General features: G+C 41.0%; 1 protein-coding gene across 1 annotated transcript; it reads right to left on the reverse strand.

Annotated features, from left to right (window-relative positions):
• Positions 1-2,388: 2,388 nt before the first annotated feature.
• zgc:114130 (uncharacterized protein LOC570332 homolog) lies at positions 2,389-7,242 on the reverse strand. The gene is made up of 2 exons (XM_054599336.1): positions 7,057-7,242; positions 2,389-5,527 (listed from the first exon to the last, which is right to left on the reverse strand). The coding sequence occupies exons 1-2, from the start codon at positions 7,189-7,191 to the stop codon at positions 4,268-4,270; spliced, it is 1,395 nt and encodes a 464-aa protein (XP_054455311.1). The 5' UTR covers positions 7,192-7,242; the 3' UTR covers positions 2,389-4,267.
• Between the last annotated feature and the right edge of the window lie 5,954 nt (positions 7,243-13,196).

Consider the following 13,196-nt stretch of genomic DNA (forward strand, 5'->3'; position numbering starts at 1 on the left):
CACATGTCTGAGTAGAGCAGGTAGAAGTGTTGGTAGGCTACTCCATAAGAGATTATTTTATGCTACTTGGATGCAAACAGAAGGAAGGTATTCATAGTATGCTGGAGCTAGATAGTTGTAATTATTTAATATTGAAGCATGTTTATTCTCAGTAGTGAAGTACCTAGCAGTTGTCTACGTTAACTAGCACTGGTGTAGTAATCATTAGACTGATTTATCTTGCGCTAACGGTAGTTAGCTAATCAGTAAATAGTTGGAGCTAAGCCAATTGCTAGCTAGCGTCTGATGTGCTAGCTAGCACTAAAAACATGTGTATTGTTATGTAGTGTTTCACTACTGAAGCCTGATATATGACTTATTCTGACCAGTTTTTCAACATCTTTCTTTTACATTTTATCTTAATGTATGTTTTATTCGAAAACAACCTGCTTTAGTTTAAAAACCTGTATGATCTCCCAGAATGCCGCCTGCCTTCATCCTCTCAAAATGTCCCATCACTTCTTTTGTCTCACAACTTTTTTTTCCACAGTGTTTTATGTAGGCCTCCACTATTATCCCAGTTCCTACTTATTCAACTTCCTTCACCCATGCATACTAGCTTAAGAGTTAAGTTCTCTGTCTCACACACACAAACAAACTTTGTCTCCCGGGGCCATATGTTGACCCGTGGTGGACCTGAATACAGCCATCTGCCTGCCTATGTCCCACAGGGCAAGAGTGTGGGAGAATGTCTATCAGACACAATACAGCACACACACACACACACACACACACAGAAACCATACAAGCACACACATGCCTTTAACCCCTTCCCAGCCACTAATCACTCCCGACAGCCAGCCCATCTCATGTTAACAGTGACAGCTCTTGTGTGCATGACAGAGATTCCTGGAGGGTCAACCATGCGAATGCATCTATAACCCTGTTTTGTTTTTTTGAGGGACATTGTGAATAGTGGAAAAATAAAAGATCTTATAGTTTACATTTTTTTAAGTGATGATGATGAAATACCTCATTAGTTTGATGTAAATGTTCTTCACAAACTTAATGTAATAATGGCAATTTAGACCACAACTTGGTTTTATATACCTGGCTGTTTTCCCGTTTTATCATATATAGTCGGATTTAATAAGGACCAATTAAATTACGTGGTTTAACCGTTCGAATGTGTCTACAAACTTCTGGTGCTCACCATAGCAACAGAAGATTAAAGTATAGTACTCAGCTGCTACTTACAGAGCAAGAACTTGTTGAGGGGATGTAATTGAAGGAAAGGAGAGGAACAAAGTAAGGGAGGAAGGATGGATTCAGAGGAGGCAGTGAGGGAGAAGGGACATGGGTGGGAGCTCAGGATTGGTCAGATTAAACCCTAAACAAAAGACTTCTTATCTCCACATGAAATCTCAATGGAATGACTACACACACACACACCAGTATCTTGCTATCCTATAGGCAGACTGGTTTACTATTATATCAAATTTTGCTATTTTACTTCTTTTATACAGTGTAATCAGACAAAAGACCTGAATTATACTCTTACGGATCAGTCAGCATCACTAGTTTGTTAGAACATGAGGCTGCATCACAGAGTAACTGTAAGTAGTTTCCTGCTCATGCAATTTCATCTGTAAACATGAACGAGTTGTTTCACTCTTGTATTGTGTAACTTGTGGATGGAAATAGAAGTCTTTGATTACACATGCTAGTTGTTCTGAAAGAAGTGAATAATAATTTTTAATCCAAAATAACAATTAAGGAGTATATTGTATTTTTTCACAGCATAAAGTATATTCTTTAATGATTCCTTCCCAGTGAAAACCATGTCCTAGTAATGGCTGATATTAATGGTGACATTTTTAGACAAACTAAAGAATCTAATGTTTTATTTATTATTTATTTTTAAATAGATTGAGAAAATTGAAATTGTTTAGCCTAGAAAAAAAACAAATGAATCTTACATAAAAATCTATTGTCCTTGTCATCCAGTTTCTGTCCAAGAAAACATTATTGATCAGTCTAAACTAAAATATCAACTGAAGAGTGAAACTAATTATTACTTGCTTCTTACATCACGTGTGTGTATAAACGGCCACTGGGGTAATGTGATCTACAATGAAAATAATAACTGACAGTTCACTGGTTTCCTGCTTGCTTGCTTCCTTCCTTCTTCACAAATGTGTGAACATTGTTGCACATATACTACAGCCAGCATACATGCATCTAAGGCAGAAAGTTGAAGGAAACATAGCAACACAGCAGATGAAACACAATTGCCTGTATAGATTTTACTTGTAAATTATTTTAAGTGTAACCCTTAGAAGCTGAGAAAGGAAAACAAACTAAAAGTTAGTTTAAAAAAAAAAAAATCAAAAAAACTTTATTTCCAGTACAAAAAAAGCAAAAAAAAAAGAGAAACCAAATATATTAAACTTGATACAAGCATCACCAACTCAAAGTCCTCTATAAATATGTTAAAATAAATTAAAGAAATTAATTTACTAAAGTTTATCACCTTTAACACTAAACAGGCCTCAAACATGTTGATGAAAAGGCGATTTTAAATAGACCAGTAACAGCACAGTGTCTGTTCTTCTAACCAACTACATCATAAACACACAAGTAACATTTCTATAACACTAAGCTTACATACCCTAACCCTACAACATGCTGGATCTAGCTCGATAAGGCAACAGACCCACAGTTCACATACATGTGACCGGGAACGCTACACATTCTTAACAGTACAAAGCCATAACAGGAAGAATTAATATTGACGGAGAGATGAAAAATATGGTGTGCCGAGTCACAAAAACATGAATATTTATCAAAAATGTAACACCAGTGCTGCCTGTGGACAAAGGAGGGGAAAGAAACGCTCCTGGGAATGTTGTGTTTAAGATAATCTAAAATACATATTAGCGCCACAAAGTATTTAGGGGAAAATGCCAGAGGTAAAACAGGACACGAAAGAGTCACATGACTTGATAAAAATGTCCTTCTATGCCAAGTGCCTAACAAAAGTCAATTTCAGATCATATCAGTTTACACAAATTAAGATGCAGAATAATGTGATGGCATCTCATTTGTTTTTGGCCCATCTTTGACTCTCAATATTGATGGAGTTTCTGCACTGCTGGCCATTTTGGCTGGCACAATTTGCATATCAAAGCCAAACTAATACCCATGCCCTGCTTTTTCAGTTGGCAACTCATGCAGTCAATGATATGTCATGAACATGGGATTTGTGAACGTATGATCAAGCCCACTTGGCTTTTTAGTTAAGCTCAAACTGAACACCCCTCCTCCCCCCTGTAAGGCAGGTTATATTTGGTCATTTGACATTTCACCGGTGGCAGCTAATCAATAAAGCACATGACACAAAAGAACACTTGTAGTCATCTTAACAACACAGAGACTTGAACTCTAGCTTATTAGACAAAATAAAGAGACCTGCACCCCATCCAAACATCTCTCCTAACGAACCAGCAAATATTGTTTAAACACATGACCTGGTAAATAACGCAACAGGCACTTGAGTTGTTTAAAAACGTAACATTCGGGTTTCAAGGCCAGTGATCTAAACATAACCTCAGACTGTATTTATGAGGAAAAACAACAGTTTCAACAGCTTATAAACACAATACTGTGTATGGTTAACATAGTGCGTTTGTACTACCATAATCGAAACGTTTGAGCTACAAAGATGTCTTTGGCTTTGTCACATTCCTTTGATCACTCAGATGTTGGTAAAAAGGTAACATAAATGGTGTGGTTGGACTCACCCACAGGTGGCAACATGGCCAATCACACTGTGATTACAAAATCGTTGTCGCAATTTGCCATCTTAACATATTATTTTGGTTAAGCATTAATCGCCTCCGGCACTTTCAAACTTCTGTCTTGATATACACTCCATTTTGGTGGCAACACACATTTTGGCTTCTTCACTGACGCTTCCCTTAGGCATGTGACAGTGAGATTTAAACCACATAAATCGAATAGGCGAATCTCTCTGTGCTTTCCGATTCAGTCAATAAGTCTTTGTTTCCTTTGATGTCACACAGGAGCAAAGAACGTCTGTGGTGTTAGTGCAGTGTGTGTGTGTGTGTGTGTGTGTGTGTGTGTGTGTGTGTGTGTGTGTGTGCGCATTTATAGGGCTCTAGTGTGTGTGCATTGTGCATGCTTGAAGGTGGATATATGTGCGTACAGCATATATTATGTTGTATATATATATAAATGTATGTTTGTGTTCAAAGCACACTGCAGCCTAAAGGCAGAACCCAGTAGCATCATCGGGAACAGAGAGCTGACTGAATACAGCCAGACGTCTGCCGTTGGCATCATTCAAGCCTCCGCAGGATTCAGAGCCACTGAGCGAGCTAGCAGAGCTGCTTCCATCCTGGTCCTGGTCTGACAGAGAGGTGTAGGACAGGGATCGTGCACCCAGCGGCCCTGGGAAGACCCCGGTAGCGTTGGGACTCTGCCTCAGAGAAGGGGAGGCGGTCGGAGACATCCCGCTTGGAGAACAGCCGGAGTCCGGGGAAGGCAGGAACGGAGACCGGGGATCCGCTGCAGTGGCCTGGCCCATGGGGAGCTGGTGCTGGTGGACTGGGGAGGCCTCAAAGGCAGAGTCCATCTCCAGGAAGGCATGAGAAAGTAGGTCGGTAATGTCAGCGCAGGAAGGAGGAGAGGCCGATGGAGCTCGAGTGAAAGAAGCAGTGGCAGGAGGGCGAGCAGGAAGGGCCGGCTGAAGGGCTTGCTGGGGAGCAGAGGGAAACCCGGCGAAGCTGAAGCTCTGTCTGACGAGAGGAGGTCTGTGCGGGCGGAAGGAGGAAGGTGGCTGCTGGGAAATGCTTGAGGAAGAGCAGGAAGAGGACGAGGAGGAGCGAGAGAGGGAATGTTTCATTTCCTCCTCGTTGTTGTGGACAAAGTGGCAGCGGATCCCGTAGGGGCAGAAGCCGATGGTGTGAAACGTACGGCACGGCTCCGTTTTGTATTTGGGATGCCTGTTGAGATCCCGCAGCTCATCCAGCCCGTGGGCAAACTGGCACTTCCCGCCGTACTTGCACAAGCCGCTCTCACTGAAGGATCGACACAGTTCAGTCTTGTAGCGGGTTGAGGAACAGGAAACGGGCGAGGTGGAAGAGGAGCTAGAGTTCAGTCCAGTAGGGCTGAGGTCACTTTGGGAATGCGTTATGTCAGTCCCCGGCCAGCCAAGACTTGCTGTCGTTGTGGTGCTGCTGGTCTCTACCATGCTGAGGGAGCGCTGGGCAAGGAAGCCCGACTTTCCCCACTGGGTGGAATTAGTAAGCTGGGCGGGCAGAGGGCTTTCTGGCTGCTGCCCCCATTGGCTGGAGGTCAGAAAGGAACTATCTGAAGGATCAGAGGGGAGGCAGGAGAGAGACGAAAGGGAGAACGATGAGTTGCTACGAGGCTGACCAATACAACCTGGTGGTCTCATTCCCAGACTGAGGGATGATGGTGGTGGTGGTCTGTTCTGCTCCCTCAAGTCAAGGTTCAGTAATTGCTGTAAAAAGAACAGACAAAACAACATTAACAGATATATTTTACAATTAAAAATAAAATACCTGTGGCAAAATTCATTGTCCATCAATGATTGTAAGTTTCTATACACTGTTGACCTTTCTTTTAGAAACTACAGAACAATTAAGGAACAGTAGCCCTCACGATTAACTGTTTAATGTTTGTAAATGTTTTAAGTTTCCACGTTGAACACTACGGAAGTTACATTTGGAAAATTTTAAATTCCGTTTTTTCTTCCATAGACTTTCTCACTTATCCAACATGTTTACAAATGCATTAAGTTCATATATTTTCGAGCTTTCAACTGTACAATCAATCTAGTAAACATTTTACTTTTTCTCCTGGTACACTTTTCAGTTTGATTTGCATGTTTGAAGAACTTTATTCATGGATGATCGGTATTAAATACTTGCATACAAGTATACATGAAAACAGACTATTGTCAAGTATTTACTTTTTTTAAGTGTTATGAACTTCTGACAACCCCATTTACAGTTTAGTGTTATATTGTAATGGAATACAGACACTACAAAGTCAGCTGCATGGAACTTCATTTAGCAACAGGTCTAATGTGATTCACCAATCTTTTATGATTGTATTTTGATCAGTCCATCTTAACTTTGTCTAAAATAAAAAATAAAAATCCTCTAAAATGGGCCAAACAGGCACATTGTCTTATCCAAGCAGCTACAGAACAGAAAATGAAAGCAGGCATACAGAAACTGTTAACAAATCACCTATATTACTGATTATTAACACTCTTACTTATGGATAGATCACCACAAAAATGCTAAATGAAAAAAATTATTCATGAAATATTCATTTCAATGTGCCACCTGAGCAGACAGCAAGTCTCTTTCACATTTGCAGTAGCGCGTGAAGTAACGTTTCAGTAAAACCCGGGTTCAGTCGTTTCTCAAATAAAGCACACGTTTGTTACACAGCTTTTAATTACTAGGATTCAGTTAATTAAACATCTTTCCGTGTAACCAACGCCTTTTGTAAACTTTAACGGAGGACTTTGTTGTGAGTTTGGACACGTTAACGCTAGCTCGTTAACGGTCGTTTTCTTGCTTGTCGGCGTTGTCCAACGACTTTACACGTAGTTAACCGATATTAAAAAAACAAACTAGCTCAGCCAGGTCGCACAAGTACCAACGGTAAATCACAGAACGACCCAACGGAAGTCAGTTAAGAAGACGGTTAAACAGGCCTAACGACCAACTGAAACAACGCTTCCACTCTGTGACACGTTAGCTTCGGGTGAGTTCACTTTTTAAAAAAAAACAAAAAAAAAACGCCGTCAAACGGTTGATAAACCCGGCTAGTTAACCACAAACGGTTGACACAACAACCGTTTCCGTTCAACAACACTTGAAAAGACGACGAGAGAGAGAGAGAGAGCGTAAAGTTAGCGGTGTAGCCAGTGAGCTAACGTTACCACCCCATGACCTAGCCTAACTTTTTTTTTTTTTTTTTTTTTTTTTTGCTCCGCTCAACTTTCTCGCTTACCTTGCACATCATCTCTTCCAGGTCGACAAACTGGTCGAGGGGGAAAGACGGCATTTCGATGAGTTGTCGAGAGTTTGGTCCGATCTCGTCCTCCAACCCCCGCAGTGATGATCGACGTGGGCAACTCGCTGGCATGAGTTGGTCAGAAGTTTCTGGTTGTGTATGCGGTGCTAAACAAGCCCAAGACCTCAGACCACGTGTGGATTTAAAACCTAACATTGCTGTTAGCCACTCCTCCCACGCCTCTGGGAGTCAGCCCAGAGTTGTTTTCATCAGATACAGCAGTGCACGATCGGGAGCACAGAGCCTAGTCTGACTTATTGTTTTTAAATTACTTAAATATAAAGAAGAGCCTGGTTTCATTGAAGAAACTATAAAAGTGAAACCAGGTTGTTTCTTTATATTAGAGTACATGCTGATATCTTACTTTGTTCTCAGCATGCTGCATGATAAGTGACTAAAAGAATGGAAGTTAACAGCTTATTAACTTAGTTGCTGATAACTGATTTCACCAAAAGTGTTGTATATATATATATATATATATATATATATATATATATATATATATATATATATATATATATATATATATATATATATATATTACAGTACCAGTCAAAAGTTTGGACACACCTTCTCATTCAACTACTTTGATATAAAAATATAAAACATATTCTGGTTTGTTGAGCATTTGTTTGTTTACCACATAATTTCATATGTGTTCCTTCATAGTTTGGATGTCTTCAATATAAAAAAATAAAAATAAAGAAAAAACATTAAATGAGAAGGTGTGTCCAAACTTTTGACTGGTACTGTATATGATTTACTATATATGATTATATATATATATATATATATATATATATATATATATATTATCCTTGCCAGTAAAATAACTAGGCCTAATGCAATAAGCTCTTTTAGCATTACTCCTGATGTCTGCTCGCTGATGGTATGATATAGATGATCAAAATCCTTGTTGGGTTAAAGCTAGAGCATATACATATATATATTTATATGTATTCTAAATATTTAAATATTATTTAATGTATTTTAATCAGAGGGGACAGATGAGGCACACTGAAAGAAAGTTTATAACACAAAGGAGGCCACATGAAATAGGTAGGAGACACACAGCAACACGAAAAGGCGACCACAAGGACAAAGCCAGGAATACGTGTGTAAAGCAGGAGGACTGAACACATGGGGAGAAAAGACAGTATGGAGACAGCTGAGCCCTGTGAGACAGACAAGGAGGAGTCAAGTCTTTGATTTCAAAGGTAAAGGTAGATGTGTGAAAAATGTCACTGCTGAGCAGAGGAGCCATGAGAATATCTGACAGTCCTACTCAAACACACACACACACACACACACACACACACACACACACACACACACACACACACACACACACACACACACACACACACACACACACACACACACACACACACACACGGGTTCGTTTCTGTATCTTTGCAAGGACCAAAAATGTCAAAGTAAAATTGGATTTTTACCCAAATTCAAACCTTAAACTAACGACAACCCAACTTATAACCCTCAACCCTAGCCCGGAGAAATTGTCAAAGTAAGCTCCAACAGTTGCCCCGTTCTCCTTCTATCTCTGTTAAAACATTGGTCCTCACAAAGACAGAATTTCTTGAACACTCACACAGGTCTGCCAGGAGTGAAGTTGTCACACCTGTGGGATTGTAAAGAGGAGTGGGACAGCATGCACAGTAGCCTGGCAAGTTTGCAAACAGTTGGCTGCATCTACAGGGAAAAAGAAACTGCTTTCCATTTGTGCATCTGTGCAATTCAGGGCTCCCAGTGGGAGTATAGGGGTTTGATTCCCTCCGGGGCACTGCTTCAACTGAGAGAGTGTAGCCCATAGGGATAGAATAAAAGTGCCACCTTACATTAAAGATGACGATGTATGAAATATTCTCATAAGTGCCTTGGCTGAAAAAATGTATAGGTCCCCATAAGAGCAGAAAATAAAAAAACGTCAGAAATTGGTCAAAAAAGGTGTATGCTACAAAAAAATTAAAAGTTTTAAAATGCTAGGTCCCTAAAGTATGGATTTTTTTTGGGGGGTAGTACATTGCTCTGAGCTCCTTTTTAGAAAGATGAGTTCAGCTGAGAACAAAGCCTGCCGAAAAGCTTTGTTTTGGTCCAGCCAAGTGGTCACCATTAAATGTGTGTGTTTGTGTGTGTATACATGCTTGTGTGTGTTTGACAGAGGGTCTCAACCCCCCCCCCATCCCCCCAGTACTGTGATGATGTAATGGTGGGCCTATAGGTCCGCTCTATACAGCCTGAAGGTTGCCTCAGCCAGCCGTGTTTTGACTTGTGTGAATTGTGAAGCTGTTTTGGTTTCCTTCCTCACATATCTGCGGTTAAAAGGGATAACTGTGGATGACTTCATGTCATGGCAACATAACATCCCAGGTTCAGTTCTTTTTCAGCAGGTCCTTCTTTGCACGTCAAACTCTGTCGTTACTATCAAAATTGTCACAAAGCTATATCTTCCTAAACAAGATCAGCATTCATTTGTTGTTTATGCCTCTGAAACCGGCACCTCAGCTTCATAATGTGAACTTTAGAAGCAGTATCGTCCAGATACATCAGATTGTGTGGAGATCCAATTAAGATGGACTGCAGCATCCCAAATACGTCTCGAGTGACATTTAAGTGGCCGCATTTTTAAAGTATTTAAGCCTTATAAGGGGGTCATCAGAGAGGTGACAAGAAATGAGGCCAGAGAGGGGAGGAATGACATGCAGTAAAGTTTCCCCGTCTGGAAATCGAACTATGAACTCTATCCCAACCACCAGGTCACCATGACGCCCCACATTAACGGACACATGACCAAGATCCCAGTCCTCTTTTTTTTTTTGGGCTGTGTTACCTCCTGTATATAAATCTGCCTGCTCTCACCATAGGTGCAATACATGCCAAGTGTGATCAAGGCCTAATTATATTGCGACTGACCTTTGGGTGCTATTCCAGATGTGAGACACGGCCCTAATTAGTTCATTGTCTTAAGAAGTTGGCTTTGCGTGTTTGTTCTTTAACCTGAGATGAAGACCACCACTGTGAACAACAAGCCATTAACAAGATGTCAACAACACAAGTGCCTTGAGGTAAACCGGCCCTTCTATTAATTTGGTTGAGTAAACAAGTGTTATCTATAAACAAGCTATTTGCTCCGCAAGCAGAGTTTACTTCTATAAACAAATCCCTTTTGGGTTTGAGTTGGGGATTACTGGGAGTAGAGAGAGAGAAAAATGAGTGTTCTGCAGGAAAGGGGGAGGGGGAGGAGGGAGGAGGGAGGAGAAAGGAGGAGAGAGATTTGAAAGAGAGTTCTTGCTTCTTGTTGAGTCCAGCTGGGCTAGAGGGCCTTTGGAGCACAATGAGCTCAATGAGCTGCAGGACCAACTAACAAACTAATAGCCCGCCCTCTGCGACGCTACCCCCATACACACACACACAAACACACACACACACACACACACACACACACACACACACACACACACACACACACACGCACAGAGGACTGTGAATGGGTGGATGGAAGGGCTTTTTAGAAGGAAAGAGATGGGGGTGAGGAGAGGGAGATGAAGGGGCAAGATTGGGGGCTATTTAGAAGAAACAAGGGAAATGAGAGGAAGGCATTAGGAAGGAAAGAAGTAGTTTCGTTAAGACTGGATCTGCAACGAGGTTTATCTACAGATTTGGGATTAATCAAGCAGATGTATGAAGATGTGTCGTGGGACGCATTCCCTCGCTTTGTCACATAACATTACTGCAGTGAAATAATTAGCCAAGTCATTAGGAAGGCATTTGAGGATTCAACATCTGCTTGATATTAGAGGAGATTTAGAGAGGTGACATTGCACCGCGGGGTCGCCCTATAGATCGACTGCACGGGACCGCTGATGAAAAATACATTGCAGTGTGTTTCCACTAACAGAAAGAAATAGAAGTATATCTGAGAGCTAGTTTGGTGATGTAAGAAAAGGACAGAGGGGTAAGAAAATAATAATAATAATAATAATAATTTTAATAATAATACATTTTAAATAACAATGTAAACAAGGCAGAGAGATGACATTGTAACAGAAATAAACAAAACAACAACAAGAAAAAAAGACATACATAACTAGCATGTATGTGTGTGTGTGTGCGTATGTGTGTGAGAATGTGTAGACAACTTGTGAAACAATTGTATTGTAACACCATTTGTTTTGTGTGTGTTAGAAGCATACACACACACACACACACACACACACACACACACACACACACACACACACACACACACACACACACACACACACACACACACACACACACACACACACACTTGCACACTCAGCCTTTTGAAACCCGCATGATTAAGTGAAGTCATTCCTCCACAGCCCCTCACAGGCTTCTTCAGATAAGAGGCTACTGCTGCCATTGAAATATTAAGGAGTGGGGAGGAGGGATCTGGAGACCTGATGAACATCTGCTCCTCTTTTACTCCCTCCCCTAACCCCCCCCCCTCCCCCTCCTCACCACCTTCCTTCTTTCATAGTGTACCCCCTGCCCATTTGCTTGTGTGTGTGTGTGTGTGCATTTGTGTGTGTTTGTGCTTACAAGGAGCCTTTGGAAGTCACAGAGAGAGTTGAGGATTTAGGAAGAGTTTCCCTGACAGTGAAATTTTAGCAAACCTACTATTGGTACCCTCGGCAAAGTATTAGCCTATCTAATGTAATCAATTAAAAAAAACACATTATCCTCCAATGTTAGCTAGTTTGTGATGCTGTGCTGTTTGTTGTTGATAGGACCAAATACAGTGCCTTCGTCGTTACCTTTAAAAACTGATATTTTCTGTAAAAGGATCCAACACAGAAAAGACAGCTTGGACTATTAGGTAAGACATTTGGGGTCAAGCACATTTTTATCAACATTAACATGAAGGCATAACAGCTCCGTCATGATAACCAGAGTGACTGCCCTGGAATGTTTAGTTATGCATAAATACATAACAAGTATGACTCTCTCTCGTTTCTGCTTAATGCACACAGGCACACACATCCAGAAACGCCACACAGTAGGGTTCTACTCGCAGGGCAGAGGTCATTACCTGACCTCTGACCTCTGACATCACCTCCTCCCTCTCCTCCCTCTCCTTCCCCGCTGGAATTCACTCCTGTGGATTCAATTAGAAAGCCAGGGAGAAGGAGAGCAAGAGAGGAGCACGTAGAGGGTTTACAAACAAGATAACAGTGACAAATGTCTACAGAGGGCGTAGCAATGGAGAAGGAGACAATGACTCGAGGTGGAGAGCGTGAGAGAGTGATGGAGGAGAGTTCAGATCAGTTCTTTTAACTCATTTGTTTTGTAAGAAAGTGGCAAAGAACCGGGGGTCCTACACCAGACATAATGGGCTATACTATAAGGCCAAAAATATTCAGACACTGATCACACATGGTTGCACTTTTGCTTTGGGGATGTTGTAATGGTTAAGGCTAGCCTCCTCACTTCCAGTTAAAATAGCTCTTAATGCTACGACAAACGATGATAGTTCACATCATAGTTCATGGATATTCATGTGTTGCACTCCACTGTAGCGCACTGTAATTCTCATTCTACTGTTTAATCTGTTTTATGCTGTTTTGGTTTATTCTTGTCATCTATTTTATTCTTTTAAAATCCTTCATGCATGTCTTTTATATTGTCCCTTTAGTATAGCTGTGTGCATCATTTATATTTAGTCTTAATGCCAATTGGGTCATATGTAAAGCACTATGTATTGCCTTGTTGTTGAAAGGTGCTGTACACATACCATTTCCATGCATTTACCTTGATATTTTACACTGTAGCATTCAACTTTGGCGCAAGAGTTTTGGAAAGGGCCATTTTAGTTTCTACATGACAATGTCCCAAAGCACAAAGTAAGGTGCATTTATAAATACTTTTCTGAGAGCTTTACCGGCCTGTTAATATTAGCATTTGCTCTAATCTACTGCCCTCTGGTGGCCATGATAGATTATGTGGGTTTGGACCTTGTCCAAACCCACATAATCAAAGTGTGTCACAGGATTGCTTTTGATGTATTATAATGAAATGGTAGCTGTGCTCTTGGG

This window comes from Anoplopoma fimbria, chromosome 1, assembly GCF_027596085.1.
Source record: "Anoplopoma fimbria isolate UVic2021 breed Golden Eagle Sablefish chromosome 1, Afim_UVic_2022, whole genome shotgun sequence".
NCBI classification, from domain to species: domain Eukaryota; kingdom Metazoa; phylum Chordata; class Actinopteri; order Perciformes; family Anoplopomatidae; genus Anoplopoma; species Anoplopoma fimbria.